Source organism: Papio anubis, chromosome 1, assembly GCF_008728515.1.
Source record: "Papio anubis isolate 15944 chromosome 1, Panubis1.0, whole genome shotgun sequence".
In the NCBI taxonomy this organism is placed as follows: Eukaryota; Metazoa; Chordata; class Mammalia; order Primates; family Cercopithecidae; genus Papio; species Papio anubis.
The window spans coordinates 125,896,872-125,913,673 of NC_044976.1; the positions used below are offsets into that span (position 1 = coordinate 125,896,872).

The 16,802-nt window shown below is 52.7% G+C and overlaps 1 protein-coding gene across 1 annotated transcript in view; it reads right to left on the reverse strand.

Annotated features, from left to right (window-relative positions):
- Window positions 1–12,869, reverse strand: part of GBA (glucosylceramidase beta) — a 55,736-nt gene extending 42,867 nt beyond the window's left edge. The window contains 6 exon segments of the mRNA XM_031653524.1: window positions 9,304–9,476; window positions 9,687–9,820; window positions 10,764–10,910; window positions 11,036–11,227; window positions 12,083–12,170; window positions 12,538–12,869. Of these exon segments, the coding sequence (XP_031509384.1) occupies window positions 9,304–9,476; window positions 9,687–9,820; window positions 10,764–10,910; window positions 11,036–11,227; window positions 12,083–12,170; window positions 12,538–12,555 (752 nt within the window). The 5' untranslated portion in view covers window positions 12,556–12,869.
- Between the last annotated feature and the right edge of the window lie 3,933 nt (window positions 12,870–16,802).

Below are 16,802 nucleotides of genomic sequence, written 5' to 3' on the forward strand. Positions count from 1 at the left end.
GCTATCTCCCCACTGTGGAATGTAGGACCCAGCTCCTCTGCCTCCTGGGTGTCCCGGGCCACCCTGTGGTTTTCCTCCAGCCAGTAAAGAATCTATGCCTACAGGCCATCTTTTTCCAGCTACCTTCTCCCCACATCCATTGGGCCCATCCCACCACCAGACCTCTGGGAGAGCTCCAGGGCTTCTGGGTCCCCACCCCGCCTATATTCCAAGCCAGGAGCCCAGAGGGACGCAAGCCCAGGGACCTACAGTATGCCCACCTTCAGGCTGCTCTCCCCAGACCCCAGGGTGCCTACAGATGCTCAGGAACCACCCCAGCCAGGCAGCCTGAGCATCCAGCTCCTGAGTCCTCTGCCCTGGCTCATGCCTGACTCTGGCCTGTTCCAACTCCCCCACTACTTCTGTGGTGCCCACTCCTGTCCACCAGGCCCACCCGACCAGCCAGTCGAAAACAATAACCTGACCGCCCACCGACCGGCGATGGCATAACATCGATGGTCGGCGAAATGGCCAACAATTGGCACCACTTTACCTGCACACAGCACCACCGAACGCTACTGTTTTCTGGAAGCCACGATTGTGGGAAGGGCAAGAACCTCCTGGCAGGGGCAGTGCTAGACAGTGGGCATTATCTCCACAGCTGGCAGGAAAGTGATGCCAAGGAGCGTCGAAACCAGCTTGGTTGTAGTGTCTAGGATGCCCACATGGCATGAAGTTAGATGTTCCGGCAAGTGCTCTTTATTAGACAGGGTTCCCTGATACGTGCTCATTTCTCCATTTTCTCCCTCATTCCCAGGAAAGCTTGGAGTCTGGAAGCGTCTGAGGGAACCGAAGGGAGAATCTAAAGCAGTGGTGAGGTCGGGAGGAAGAAACCAGGAAAGACGAAAAGGGACACCAGGGACAGGCGTGAAGACCAGGGGACAGGCGAGGAGCCAAGGACCAGACTGTGGAACATTGTGGTACTTCCAGCGGACGGGCTGTGACCCGGGATGAAGCAGGGGGTGCCGCAGTTCCTGCTACCCAAGCACAGCCTGCGAGCCGCTCTTCCCTCCCCACCCAAGCCCCAGCCCGGCCTTGCCTCCGGCCGCCGCCACCGCCCCTGTTTTGTTTCCATTGGCGACAGGCGGCGCAGGGCCTGGCTCCCAAACATAACGCGCTGTGGGAACATGCTGCCTGGGGACCCCCTCGTAGTCCCTCCTGCTTGGGCACGAGCCCCAAGGGGCCCCGGGAGCAGTACAGGCCACGTGCAGTTTACAAGAGCTCCCCTGTGACCTGGCCCAGGCACAAGACCCGCTCTCTGAGCCTGCCGCGCCTCAGGGGCTCGGGGCTTCACTTCAGCCGAGGCGCCGTGACTCGCTGGAAGCGCGCCGGCGGACAGCGGTGTCCCGCTAGCGTTGTCCCGGGCTACGTGGGCCACTCCTGATGGGCCGGCGGCCGCCCTCCCCGGGAGGCCCGCGGCCCAGTCCCCCGCAGTTCAGCTGCCAGTCGGACCAGAAGAAGCCTGGCCTCCCCGGGGACTCTCCTGGCCCCCTGACCGCACCACCGGAGGGGCGGTGGTGGGGGCGCGGTCCGTGCAGGGCAGGGCAGGAGCACACAAGCAGTGTTTCCTGGGACAGAGTGGGCGGGCAAGATGGCGGCGCCCATGGAGCTGTTTTGCTGGTCAGGGGCTGGGGCCGCTGCCGCGGACCTGGGACAGCCTTGCCGTGCTGGTGAGGGGTGGCGCTGGCGCACTCCTCTGTTGTGCCCTGATGACTGGGGAGGGGGCCGAATCCAGCTGTGGCATCCAAAACTTCATGGGCTACTCAGCAGCACGCACGGGCGCAGTGGGGGGAAACTGAGGCAGTCAAAGACGTGACTCAATGCCCCATGCTGTGATTTCAGGGCTTAATGCAGCAATGAAAAAGAAGCCTGGTTGGGAGTTCAGGTGATGGGTTCTAGTCCTTGCTCATCCACTCACTGGCTGTGTGACCTTACAGAAATCCTTTCTTGGGCGTTTTTTCTCCATTCGCAGGTTTACTAGCAAAAGACCCTCTCAGGGACCCACTCTAGCTTCACCCTGCTCCTCCTCAGCCCCCTTTCTTCCTCTCTTCTCTCCTCTCCTCACTTCAACAGCATTTTACTGTGCCCAGCTGTTTTGTTAAACGACTCACAGCCAGGCTTTGTAGAAAGAGCTTAGCAATCAGACAGACTCTGTTTGCTTGATTTGGTCTACTGACCTTTGTTTTAAAGAGCATCTATTAGATTTCTCCAAATACCAAATATTGCCATGCAAAGATGAATAAAATATTCCCTCCCTTTGAGTTTACAGAAAGGCAGATAGGTAAGCAAATAAATATAGTAAAATATTCACTTATAAGTTAAAGTAGGAACAGATCATAGATACTACAAAGAGAGGGCATGGTCAGTGTCAAGAAGAGGGATTGGTTAGGAAAAGTTTCTGAGGATAGATGTCCACCAGGTAGATGGCAAGGAGGAGAAAGAGGGAAAGGGATTTTCCTGGCTGACCTGTAATCAATGGACATGTCTATAATCTCTGAGTCTGTGTTGCCCATTTGCAAATAGAAATGGTAGTGACTCTTTTTTCAAGACTAAGATACTAAGTATAGGGAATGGCACATAAGGTATTCAATAAATGTTATTTTCTTGATACTACAGCCATGGCCCTGCCTTCTTGGATCTCTTGCTTCTTCCCTGCAGACCTATGCCAGATTTACTATGTGCACCACTGAAGGTACACAAGATCAGCAACCTCTGGACATGAGCCCCAGGGTACCCAGTGTCCTCTTTGGGGGTGGGGTGAAGTGGGTGTACAAGGGGAGAAACAGGGAGACAGGTAGGAATGTGTTGCACCTATGTATGACTAGGCAGCCAAGGGTCTGGTTGGTAGGTGTACTTCTCTCTCAATATCAGGAACTCTGCCTGCCCTTCGACCAGTCATGGAGAGGTCATCTCAGTTCCATTGACACATCACACCCACCTCAAAAAAGAGGTAGGTGACTTGATGAGGCTGCCAGTAAGACAAGTTCAGTCAATTCTGCAATAATACACACATTTATTGAGCACCAGATATATGCCATATGCTAGGGATGGAGGTGACCCAGAGCATCAAGGCGAGCAATAGTCTGCTGGTGGAGACACACACAGTGTCACCTGTGATGTATTCAAGCAGTCAGCAAGAGATGAAGCTCAGGGCACTGTGGGATATCCAGAGGTTAATAGTACCTTTCTGCCTGTCAGGGCAGGGAGGGAGAGGAGCACAGGCTGAAGGAGAGTAGAAGACAGCAGTTGGCCTCTGATGGTGGCACTGGAGAGAGATTTATGGGCCACTCTGTTACCAGGGACTAGGGTTGGGCTAGACATGGGGCTCAGGATGAACAAGGTCACAGCCAGTTTGAGAAGATGAAAGAGCATTTCTACTAGAGGAGGAGGCCTAGGCTATGCCTCTTTACTCGCCACGACTATGTGATCTTGGGCAGGCCACATAACCCGTCAGCCGGTAATTCCCTTTACGAAACTAGAGGGCCAACAGCATGTTTCCAAGGGTTCTTCTAGCATTGATGGTCAGGTTCCAAGAGGGAACAGAGTGTCGGAGTGGACGCCTTCTCATTTCACTCCCAAAGGTTAAGGACCTGGGGACTAATTGAGAAGCCTGAAAAGAGAGTGATCCCAGATGCACATTAAAGTCTCGGTAACAAATACTGCCCTGACCCTTAGGGTGTGAACAGAGCTTTTCCAGTTTCCAAAGTATTCTAAATTACTCTGACACAGGGGCATTGAGAGAAAGATTCTACCCCCATTCCACACGGGAGAAACTGAGGCTCAGGGAGATTTAAGCAATCAAGGCTAAGAGGTTATCTGGGACAAAGTTTACTCAGGATGTGGGAGGGGGGATGCCGAGGAGCAGGGACTGAGCCTGGGAAGGTAGGGGCAGGCTGACCTGGGGGTATGGGGTGGAATGTATGTGGTAGTGGTGTCTGGGGGCTGGTGGAATGAAGTGGGAAGGAAGGTGAGCTGGGCAATTGAGGGGAACAGGCTGGGGCCCTCCCCATGGCTCCCTGGATCCAGGGAGTGTGAGATGGCTTTCCCCTGGTTCCTGGGAGGCATTGACCAAGTCCCAGCCTGCATCTGAGCCTCCTCACAGTTGGGGCTTTAGGTGTCTTGGGTCGGGAAGTTACTACTGTTAGAAAGTTGCCGCCAGCAGGCCCCTTCCAGCTTTCCACATGGAAATTTGGGAGCTGGTTCTAGTTTTATGCCGAGACTTCCTTTCCCTCATTGGGCTTGGACCTTGGACGCCAGCAGGCTCCAAGGCCCAGGCTTTTGTCAACAGCAACAGGCTTCATTGGGCCCAGGCAAGGGAGCCTTGTAGGAAAAAGTTCCCTTGCCTCACCTCCACTACACTCAGAGGCCAGTGAGGGGGGGTAGCAGACAGGGACTCCTTCCTTCCCAAGTGGCACAGTCCCTGCAGCTCCCCAGTGTCCACACCATGGATATTTCCTCCACAGAAGTACAATGCTGATTATGATCTGTCAAGCCGGGCAAGGGCAGACACCTTGGCCTTCATAAGCCCTCCTGGAGGAGAAGTTGCTCCCGGTGGCAGGGAAGTGTGCCCAGAACTCCAACCATGGTTAGCAGGGGAGGGTCGGGCACGATAGACCCACACAGAGACTCAGGACAGCATAGCCGTGAAGCCCACCCTGAATCAGACAGGTAACAATTGGCTCAGACCTGCTCATTTCTTCCCTGCCTACCCAATCCAGGTACATACTGATGTACACCAAGAACTATGTGGAAGGGAATCCTAAAGTAGTATGAGGCTGGCACCTTTCCCCTCAACTTTCCTCTGCCTAATACGCAGCTGCAGTACATGGAACTGCTAGAGGCCAGCTGAGTGGGGAGCAATAGCTGTCTCTATATCTAGGAAGAGCTGAGAAGGAGGCAGCCTGGAGACCGGGGCTGCTAGAAGGAGATGAGCCCCAAGGATGCTGGCCAGGGAAATGGGGAGGCTAGGTGGGGAGGTGAACTGTTCCCAAGAGCTGGGTAAAGCCTACCTGTGTCGCCCCTACAGCTGTACCCCAGAGGCTCGGGGAGTGTCTGACCCTGCTCTCTCAGCGCCTGGGCTCTCAAAAAGTTCTTTCTGAGACGCGTGAGTCTGACCCCAAGAGGGTAATGGGTGGTTTGGGAGAGAAGATACAGGTTCAGATGGAGCAGCTGGGGCTGGGGCTGGGGTGGGGTCAGGGCTCTGGACAGATGGGGTCTTGGGACAGATACTGGAACCTGCTGCCAGTGGGCTGTGTGTGGGGCCAGAGCCTTCAAAGGTACAAAAAGGGTATGGAGGGCAGCCAGGCTGCAGGAGGGGCCTGGAAGAGCTGTGGGCACTGGAATGTGCCCTTTATGCAGCCCTGGGATAGAGCCCTCCTATTTCAGGCCAGGCTGGCTTACCTGGGGATCTCTCCCAATACCAGGTCTAGAACTGTGTGTCCTGTCCTTTTCCCTGATGGTCAGCCTGTTGCCCAGGAGCCCACCTCCCAGGGCTGACCTCTTCCCTCCAGCCCATCTTTACCCCTTCTGCCTCAGTGCTTCTCCTCCATCCCACCCTTCTCTGGCTCCAGCCCTGCCTCCTTGGACGCCTTCTGCCTTTAGCTGGCTTGGCCCCGCTGCTGCAGGCAAGCTGCCCAGTGGGAAGCTGCAGGCCCACTCAAGGGCTGCACAACCTCTGTGCCTATTGTACCCAATATCTCAGTCTCTACTTCCCCTGGGATGGAGGTAGTGGGGCAGATGGGAGGGGCAGCCCTGGGAGAGTGGGCAGGATCTGAGAACCAGTTCCCCAACTCACCTTCCTTCCTTGGACTTCTCAGCTGAGGTACCACCGCCACGCCAGACACCAGCAGGCCCAGAGACTGAGGAGGAGCCATACCGGGCGCCGAACCAGATCTTATCTGTGCTGGCAGGACTGGCTATGGTGGGCTACGCCTTGTTTCCAAATGGCATTTGTCTCCATCTAGCTGGGCAACGCCTGCTCGGGCCCCAGGCACCGGGCCAGCCCTGGGCATGGCTGAGAGGATGAAGAGAATGATTTGTCCTCATCTCCCCAGGGACTGGTTTTTCTACTGCAGATTCCAGGAGGCCCCTGCAAGGCCTCCCCTTTTGTTGGTACAGCCGACACCGGGTAGCTGCCCCCCACGAATAAAGCCACTCACGCTTCGGACTGGGCTCAAACATTTTCCTTTAAGAGCTGCCATTTTTCCCTGGCTAGTCCCACAGGAACCATCTGGTTGCTCAAGCCACCTTGCTGCTGCTTTTTATGCTTCTGCCCTGATGCTGACACTGCTGCCTCCACAGGCCCAGTTCTTGCATCTCCAGGAAACACAGCTCCCAGTTTGGGCCTAGCTTTCCTAGTCTCTTTCTTTTCCCTTACCCTCACCCCTCATCTTGTGTTTGTAACACAGTGAGCTCATTTCTAGGCCTGGGGCCCAGGCCCACTTCCAGCAAGCAGCACACAGTAATGCTCACATAAGCATGGGGGCTGGGGGAACACTGGGGCTTACTGGTCTTTTTTCTTAGGGGCCTCCAGCCCCTGGGTACCACCTCCAGGGGAGTGACCACCCAAACCACTGCCCTTGCTTATAGCCAAGCAGGTGCTCACTCCTGGGTCTCTGTTGTGCTCCCTTTAGCCACAGACAGCGGTGAGCTGACTCCCTGTCCCTTTTAATGCCCAGGCTGAGCTTGAGTATCCACTGCTGCATCACTGCAGACACCACAGGTAGGTGTGAATGGGAGTAGCCAGGGTGAGATCGTTTCCAGGGAGTTTCTCCACGGGTAGGATCCTTTTTGATGGTAAGAGGCAATATCCTTAGAGGAGCTTAGAGTGGGGAGGAGAAGCTAAGAGTGTGATCCTGCCAAGGCCCCCACCCCGTTCCTCAGCCCACTTCCAGACCCCACTGTTGTTCCCACCAGTTTAGGGGCACCACCACAACGGCAGAGCCATCGGGATGCATCAGTGCCACTGTGTCCAGGTCGTTTCTTCTGGCTGGCAACCAGCCCCACTCTCTGGAGAGCCCCCCAGGAATGAACTTGCTGAATGTGAAAGAGAGAGGTCAGAGTCCCTCGGGTACCCCATGAAACCTACATCTAAGAAGTCACCCACCATACCCACCACCCCATAACTCCTGCAGAAGCTCTGCCCTGGGTCTCTAGGACCTGAGCTGGCTGCTGGGCACTGACCCTGCTTTTCTACATCGCAGTCCAGCCTCAGGCACTGGGCTGTCTGTTGCTACCTAGTCACTTCCTGCCTCCATGGTACAAAAGGGGATGGGTGTGCCTCTCCTGCTGTTCCACCTAAACACCTCTTCCCTGCTCCCCTCATGGTGTAGAGTGATGTAAGCCATCTGGATGTAGGAGATGATAGGCCTGATATGTACGGGGAGGTGCTCCGCCTCCACTCACCAGAAGTGACCAAGGTGGTAGAACATGGGGCTGTTTGTAAACGTGGTCCTTTGTGATGTCTACAATGACGTGGACTGTCGACAAAATTACGCATCTAATTGGGTCCCTCCTTCGGGGTTCAGGGCTTAGGTTCCAGCCGTCCAGCTGACCACATGGGTACAGCAGGTTCTAGGTAAGGACAAAGGCAAAGCACAAAGGCTCAACACTGGGGGGTCCCTGTGAGACTGTAGGTAAGGGTCACATGAAGGAGAATTGGCTGTGGGATAGCTCAGTCCTGTGAGGGGCACATTCCTTTAGCCGCTAAGGAGTTGGGGGTGTGAAGATTGAGGCATCTCAAGGGGTGCTGAGAAGTCTGAGGCAGGTGAAAGTGCCTTAGTAGTTGCAAAAAGGCAAATGAGGTGTGCAGACCTGTGAAGGAAAGGCAAGACAGGGGAATCATGGTTCCCTCAGCTGCCCAAAAGGGCAGGAGGAAGGCAAAGCTGGACAGGAAAGGTCTGGCTGGCCCTTGGTGAGACTACTAAGGGGTCTGAGGTGTGCTTCTTGTGGTGAAGGCAGACTGGGGTGGCTTACCGTGATGATGTTGTGGCTGTACTGCATCCCTCGATCCCAGGAGCCTCGCCGCACACTGTTCCCAGAACTTGGAGCCCAGACAGGCCTCTGAAGCAAAGAGCATGGTGTTGGGGAACAGGTGGTGTGTCTCCCCTAGGTAGCTTTGGCTGGAGCCAGAAAGTCCAGGTACCAATGTACAGCAATACCATGAACATACTTAGCTGCCTCTGGGTCTGTCAGTACCTGCAAAGGAAGAGCAAGTGACCCTGGACCTTGCACACAGGCTTCTGGAACTTCTGTTTCCTCTTGTAGGAATCCTGAAGATGGGTGGTGGGAAGAATGCAACTAGAGAAGTTTTGGGAGGGATTTTTTGTTTTTATTTTTGAGACAGGGTCTCACTCTGTCACACAGGCTGGAGTACAGTGGCACAATCACAGCTCACTGCAGCCTCAAATTCTAGAATCAACTAAACCTCCCGCCTTAGCCTCCAGAATAGTTGGGACTATAGGCATGCCACCACCATACCCAGCTAACTTTTCTATTTTATTTTTATAGGGATGGGGTTTCACCATGTTTCCCAGGCTCATCTTGAACTCCTTAGGTCCACGTGATCCCCCACCTTGGGTTCCTAAAGAGCTGGGATTATAAGCATGAGCTACCACCCCAAGCCTAGAGAGGTTTAAAGTGACAATTGTGGGATCCATGGTGCCCTGGAGGTCCAGGGGAATGGTGCTCTAGGAATCCACAGTTGGGTAGAGAAATTGCTCTAAGTTTGGGAGCCAGTCATTTGGAGGCTAGATTTGAAGGTCAATGGAGCACCAAGGAAGTCTAGGCCTTATCACCTTTGCCCAGTGGGGCAGCAGCAAGCATTGGTCATCCAGCATGAGTAGGCGGACATTGTGGTGAGTAATGTTGGCAAGGGTAGGACCTAGGTCATGGGCAATGAAGTCTCGCTGATGTTCGGGGTGAAGCCCAGGCACTGGAAGGGGTATACACTCAATAGCCCAGCAGAAGGCTCATTTTCAACTGTCACTGCCCAGAACTGTAACTTGTGCTCAGCATAGGCATCCAGGAACCTGGCAAGAGAAAGGTCATAAATGATCCGGCCAAGAAAGTGGACCAGACTGAGAGAACAGGAAGCCTGATGGAGTGGCCAAGACTGATGGGTCCAAGTCTGAAAGGCCCAGAAGGTAGAAAGGTGAGCTGAGGAGAGGCAGATCTGGAAGTGGAACCAGGTTGAGGGTTGGGACATAGATCAACGTGGCCAAAGGGGAGGCCAGTCCTGATCCCACAGCCTTGCTGATCCCTTACTTCACAAAGTATCTGGCCCAGGTCTGGTGGTAGATGTCTCCGGGCTGTCCCTTGAGTGACACCTTCCCATTCCCTGCTCCACTGATCTTGAGCCTAGTGGGTGATGTCCAGGGGTTGGCAAGGAGTAAAACGGGACGCTGGGCCAACTACAGGGCTCGGTGAATCAGGGGTATCTAAAGACAAAGGTAGTGAAGAGAGAAGCACCCAGAGTTGGAACACATAGTAGCCCAACCAGTGCATCCGGTTCAGCCATCAGCCCCCACCCTCCCACCCCCGGGACAAAATAGCAGGGGACAAAACGTCTCTACAAGCAGACCTACCCTACAGCTTCTCAACCCCCAGACATCAGGGCCATCAGGGCCTGAAAAAGCTAGAATGCCTACCTTGAGCTTGGTATCTTCCTCTGGGAGGCTGAAGTTGTGCAACTGGAAATCATCAGGGGTGTCTGCATAGGTGTAGGTGCGGATGGAGAAGTCACAGCTGGCCATGGGTACGCGGATGATGTTATATCCGATTCCTACAGAAAAGGATGATCAAGATACAGTAGTCTGAGTCAATAGGGGAGTATGGGACTCTGCTTATCACTTGTCAGTCCTAACAGTGTCTGAGTCAGGGCCAAAGGGAACTTGGGCTCCTGGGTTGGAACCTGTGGAGGTTGGCACCTGGGTGAAGCAGAGGCCTTTCTGATCCTGAGTCCATAATAGTTAGCAGATGATAAGCAGGGAAATCTTATTTCAGAGGGCATTAAAACAGGAACCAAATGTCAGGGATGGGCAGAAATCAGGGTCCAAAGAAAGGGCAAAGACAAGTGTTGGCGGCTCATGCCTGTAATCCTAGCACTTTGGGAGGCTGAGGCAGGCAGATCACAAGGTCAGGAGTTTGCTATCATCCTGGCCAACATAGTGAAACCCCGTCTCTACTAAAAATACAAAAAATGAGCCGGGCATGGTGGCAGGCACCTATAATCCCAGGTACTCGGGAGGCTGAGACAGGAGAATCACTTGAACCCAGGAGGTGGAGGTTGCAGTGAGCCGAGATTGTGCCACTGAACTCCAGCCTGGGCGACAGTGCGAGACTCTTTCTCAAAAAAAAAGAGAAACGTGTTGGCTGGGCTTGGTGGCTGACACCTGTAATCCCAGCATTTTGGGAGGCCAAGGCAGGTGGATCATTTGAGGTCAGGAGTTTAAGCCTAGCCTGGTCAACATGATGAAACCCTGTCTCTACTAAAAATACAAAAATTAGCCAGGTGGTAGTGGCGCATGCCTATAATTCCAGCTACTCAGGAAGCTGAGGCAGGAGAATCACTATAGGCAGAGGTTGCTGTGGGTGGAGATCATGCCGTCTGCACTCCCGTCTTGGCGACAGAGTGAGCAGAGTGAGATTCTGTCTCAAAAAAATTAAAAAATAAAAAAACAAAAAGTGTCAATGGCGCTATGTCACCTTGTCCCCTTCCTCCTCACCTTCTTCAGAGAAGTACGATTTAAGTAGCAAATTTTGGGCAGGGGGTGACAGGGCAAGGATGTTGAGAGCAGCAGCGTCTGTCATGGCCCCTCCAAATCCCTTCACTTTCTGGAACTTCTGTTCTGGCTGCAGGGTCAGTAGCAGGCCTGAGGACATGCACAGGGAATAAGGGTGTCAGTGCCCAGGGGGGGAAATTCCATGGTGATCACTGACACCATTTACCTCTAGGAGGACCCAGCCTGGCCCAGGGGGTGAGGGGCGTAATGGTTACCTGTGCCCGTGCGATTAGCCTGGATGGTCCCCGTACTCAGCTCCATCCGTCGCCCACTGCGTGTACTCTCATAGCGGCTGAAGGTACCGAGGGCAGGAAAGGTCAGGGGCTCAAGAGAGTCACAGTATGTGGCATTGCAGACACAGACCACCGAGCTGTAGCCGAAGCTTTTAGGGATGCAGGGGCGGGCACCTGGGAAGGAGGGAGTACAAGCAGAGGTGAGGTCTGATGAAGACGTGGAGAATGGACACATCCACTAGGACAGACTGAACACAGTTTCTTTTTTTTTTGAGACGGAGTCTCGCTCTGTCGCCCAGGCTGGAGTGCAGTGGCCGGATCTCAGCTCACTGCAAGCTCTGCCTCCCGGGTTTACGCCATTCTCCTGCCTCAGCCTCCCGAGTAGCTGGGACTACAGGCACCCGCCACCTCGCCCAGCTAGTTTTTTGTATTTTTTAGTAGAGACGGGGTTTCACCGTGTTAGCCAGGATGGTCTCGATCTCCTGACCTTGTGATCCGCCCGTCTCGGCCTCCCAAAGTGCTGGGATTACAGGCTTGAGCCACCGCGCCCGGCCTGAACAGTTTCAAATTCCTCACCCCTTGGCCAGGGCAGGGGTTCACACCTATAATCTCAGCACTTCAGGAGGCCGAGGTGGGCGGATCACCTGAGGTCAGGAGTTCGAGACCTGCCTTGCCAGTATGGTGAAACCCCGTCTCTACTAAAAATACAAAAATTAGCACGGCATGGTGGTGGCCACCTGTAATCCCAGCTACTCGGGAGGCTGAAGCAAGAGAATCGCTTGAACCTGGGAGGTAGAGGTTGGAATGAGCCAAGATCACACCACTGCACTCCAGCCCAGGCAACAGAGTAAGACTCTGTCTCAAAAGAAAAAAAAACAAAATCCTCACCCCGAAGTTGGTCTCAGTCACTCAAAAGGATTTATTGAGCACCTATTAAAAGTCTACCACCAGAGTACTGGAAGGCTACCAAAGGACTACGAGGCAGAAGGGAGCCTCTGTGCTACCTCGCCACCGCCTTGACTCACTTACCTGATGCCCATGACACTGCCTGAAGTAGAAGCAATCCTGTGAGGCTGGCGGCCATGATGCTCACCCTACCCGAAGGCTTGGGACATTCCTGAGGACAGAATGAGGAGTGGCTGGAAAAGCAAGCCCCTCTCCTCCCCTCAACTACTCTCCTGGGCAGAGTTTAGCTGCCTTTGGGTGCCCATGGCCTAGTCTCCCACATTCATTAGGACAAGGCCCACAGACACCTGGGTGCAGCTCTCCCTGCAACCTTTCTGATGACAACTCTCTGCCCACCCCAAATCAGGACGCTCCCCACCACTCTTCCCACCCATTTCAACTTCGACCCCTCCCTCCATCTGTGCCTTGCTCAAAGAGCCATGATGGCCCTGGATTCAAAGAGAGTCTGTCATTCACTGAATTCCAGTGCCAGGATTCCAGAAGCACTGTGACAATGCTGATTGGGAGCTCTCTCTTACCTTTCTGGAAAACTCCATCACCTCAGGGTCACTGGATGAGGAGAAGACCACAGGGGTTCCAGAGTCTCTGAAGGATAGAGGATCCACTAAACAAAAACAAGGATGCAGGTACCTGCTGTAGCTATAGGCACTAGGTTAGCCCTGCAAGTAATTCCGGCTTCCTGACATGGATGGGTCATGTGATGACTGGGAGAGTCACATGACACAGGAAGTGAGGCAATTGCAGGCATATTTCTAAAGGGCAATTGGCTTCCTCCCATGTGTTACAGATTATATGCGCTATAAAACTCTGGAGGGCATGTATGGGTGACAACTTTAGGAAGAGCCTAGAACACAGATTTGGGTGGAGAATGAGGTAGAGGCTTCTAAATCCCAGAGAATGGGAACCACAGCAGGCACACTGCTTTTTTGATAGAAATGTCAGAAAAGGTACAAATAAAGCTGATATGATTAAAAAAAAAAAAAAAAAAAAAAAAAAAAAAAACTTCACTGTGCAAAATACTGACAATACCGAGATGTTTAAGACACAGTCTTTGCCCTATAGAGGCGTGTGAGGCATGGAAGTCAGACACACAGATATTTATAGATAAAGACAGAAACGGTAACAGGTGTGCATGGAGAGCTCTCTGAGATGAGGAGGGACCATTCATGGGTGGGGAATTATCTAGGGTGGCTTCACAGAGGAAAAAGTGAGGGGGCTTATTAGCCGGTCAAGTGCAGGGTGCAAGGAGGGTGGGACACCGGCAGTGGGATGACAGGACTGGAGGGAAGGAGTGGTTAGTGTGGCTCCTCTGCAGCGTCCTTTGTTTCATCATCAGATGCAGATGGTAATAACTGTTCTTCCTTTCTCACAGGACAGGGAGGTTTGTAAGTAGTTCAGAAACCAGAAAGTGTTGTACAAAGCCGTATCCTCAGTGGACACAAGGAGGAAGTTGTCGTGCTGTGGCCTCACGAACCACATCAAATGAGATTTAGCGGGAGTGGCACACACAGTCATGACCTGACTAACCCCAGCTCTCAGTCTATTTCCTTGCCTGGAAAATGGAGGCAATGCCACCACCTCAAAGGGTGGTTACTGCAGTCAGTGAGGTAAGTGCAGTGCCTGACCACTTGGTAGGCACCTGGGAACTACTTGTCTGCTGTTTGTATTTTTTTGTTGTTGTTGTTTTTTGAGGCAGAGTCTCGCTCTGTTGCCCAGGCTGGAGTGCAGTGGCATGATCTTGGCTCACTGCAACCTCCACCTCCTGGGTTCGAGTGATTCTCCTGCCTCAGCCTCCCAAGTAGCTGGGATTACAGGTGCCTGCCACCACGCTCAGCTAATTTTTTTATTTTTAGTAGAGACGGGGTTTCGCTATGTTGACCAGGCTCGAACTCTGGACCGCAGGTGATCTGCCTGCCCTGGTATTCGAAAGTGCTAGGATTACAGGCATGAGCCACCGTGCTGGACCCCAGCCATCTTTTTTGTTCTTTAAATGACCTCAGTGAAGTCTTTCTAGATACACCCCAAGCAAAATTGATCATTTCTTCTTCTAGGTTCCTCCAGTAATTTTTCTTTTTTTTTTTTTTTTTGGTTTTGAGACCGAGTCTTGCCCTGTTGCCCAGGCTGGAGTGCAGTGTGATCTCGGCTCACTGCAACCTCCACCTCCCTGATTCAAGCAATTGCCCTGCCTCAGCCTCCTGAGTAGCTGGGATTACAGGAGCCCACCACCATGCCCAGCTAATTTTTGTATTTTTAGTAGAGATGGGGTTTCATCATGTTGGCCAGGCTGGTCTCGAATCCCTGACCTCAGGTGATCCACCAGCCTCAGCCTCCTAAGGTGCTGGAATTACAGCATGAGCCACCACACCCGGTCCCTCCAGTAATTAAGTACAGTCTTAGTGAGATGGCAAGGTTGGAATCCTGGCTACACCATTTACTGGCTGTTTGACCTTCAATAAATCAAGCACTCTAAGCCTCTGTTTCATCTATGAAAGGGGAGTGATAATTCCTACCTTAGAGAATTGTTGTGAAGTTTGAGTGTGATAATGTGTCTCTAGTGCACTGCTTGACACTAAACATTGCAACATGTTAGGCCTGTGTTCCTGGAGTTCCTTGAAGGAATGTCTTACTCATTCTAAATATCCTTGTAGACAGCCTGGCACAGGTGTGGCTGTCAAGTTGTAGAATTGAATTAGTTGCTTCACTGTATCAGTATCCACCCCTTCCAGACTTCTCACTTTTCAAGGAAATGTTGCACAGGATTTGTTCTGGGTAGGGCAATATCTAGTACCTTACTTCCCTCACGTTCATTCATCTCACAGATATTTCCTGAGCACATTCTACATTTGCCTCTCCTGCTCTATTGAGTTTAGAAGTCCAACCATCTCCTTCCTCTTTCCCTCTGAATAGTGAGCCTCTTCTTTTTTGGCCAGGTACTGAGCAATTTTTTGTTTGTTTGTTCGAGACAGGGTCTCCATAGGTTGCCCTGGATGGAGTGTAGTGGCTCGATTTCGGCTCAGTGCAACCTCTGCCTCTCGGACTCAAGTAATCCTCCCACCTCAGCCTCCAGAAGAGCTGGGACTATACGCGCACATCACCACACCTGGCTAATTTCTGTATTTTTTGTAGAGACAGGGTCTTGCTGTGTTGTGCAGGTTGGTCTCAAACTCCTAAACTCAAAGGATCCTCCTGCCTTGGCTTCACAAAATGCTGGGATTACAGGGTGAGGCACTGCGCCCAGTCCGCTTTTCTTTCTTTTTTTTTTTTTTTTGAGACGCAGTATCTCTCTGTCACCCAGGCTGGAGTGCAGTAGCACAATCTCGGCTCAGTGCAACCTCCGCCTCCTGGGTTCAAGCAATTCTCCTGCCTCAGCCTCCCAAGTAGCTGGGACTACAGGCCCCCGTCACCACGCCCAGCTAATTTTTTCTATTTTCAGTAGAGATGGGGTGTCACTGTGTTAGCCAGTATGGTCTGGACCTCCTGATTTCGTGATCTGCCGGCCTCGGCCTCCAAAGTGCTGGGATTACAGGTTTGAGCCACCGCGCCCGGCCTTTTTTTTTTGAGACAGAGTTTCACTCTTGTTGCCCAGGCTGGAGTGCAATGGCATGATCTCGGCTCACTGTAACCTCTGCCTCCAGGTTCAAGCGATTCTCCTACTCAGCCTTCTGAGTAGCTAGGATTACAAGCATGTGCCACCAGGCCCGGCTAATTTTGTATTTTTAGTAGAGATGGGGTTTCTCCATGTTGGTCTGGCTGGTCTCGAACTCCCAACCTCAGGTGATCTGCCCGCCTTGGCCTCCCAAAGTGCTGGCATTACAGGCGTAAGTCACTGCACCTGGCCTTTTCTTCTTCTTCTTCTTCTTCTTTTGAGACGGAGTCTTGCTCTGTTGCCCAGGCTGGAGTGCAGTGGCGAGATCTGGGCTCACTGCAAGCTCCGCCTCCCAGGTTCATGCCATTCTCCTGCCTCAGCCTCAGGAGTAGCTGGGACTAAAGGCGCCTGCCACCACGCCCGGCTAATTTTTGTATTTTTAGTAGAGACGGGGTTTCACCACGTTAGCCAGGATGGTCTCCATCTCCTGACTTCGTGATCTGCCCTCCTCAGCCTCCCAAAGTGTTGGGATTACAGGCGTGAGCCACCACGCCCAGGCTTTTTTTTTTTTTTTTTTTTGCGCGACAGAGTTTTTTTCTTGTTGCCCAGGCTGGGGTGCAGTGGCATGATCTTGGCTCACTGCAACCTCTGCCTCCCAGGTTCAAGCGATTCTCCGGCCTCAGCCTCCCAAGTAGCTAGAATTACAGGTGCCTGTTGCCATGCCCAGTTAATTTTTATGTTCTTAGTAGAGATGGGGTTTCACTATGTTGGCCAGGCTGGTCTCAAACTCCTGACCTTGTGATCCACTCGCCTCGGCCTCCCAAAGTGCTGGGATTACAGGCATGTGCCACCGCGCCCAGCCTCAAGACAATATTTTCTATTTAAGCTTCCTTCTAAATGTTTGAGATTTAAAAATTTTTCTTTCTTTTGGAGACAGAGTCTCACTCTGTCACCCAGGCTGGAGTAAAGTGATGCAATTAGGGCTCACTGTAGCCTCAATCTCCTGGACTCAAGTGATCCTGCCACCTCAGCCTCCTGAATAGCTGGGACTCCAAGTTTGTGCTCATTTTTGTAGAGACAAATGGCTGTCTTTAATTTTTTAATTGTTTTTAATTTTTGACCTGTCAGCAGGAAGTAAAGATGGGATCTTCCTGTGTTGTACAGGCTGGTCTTGAACTCCTGGGCTCAAGTAGTCCT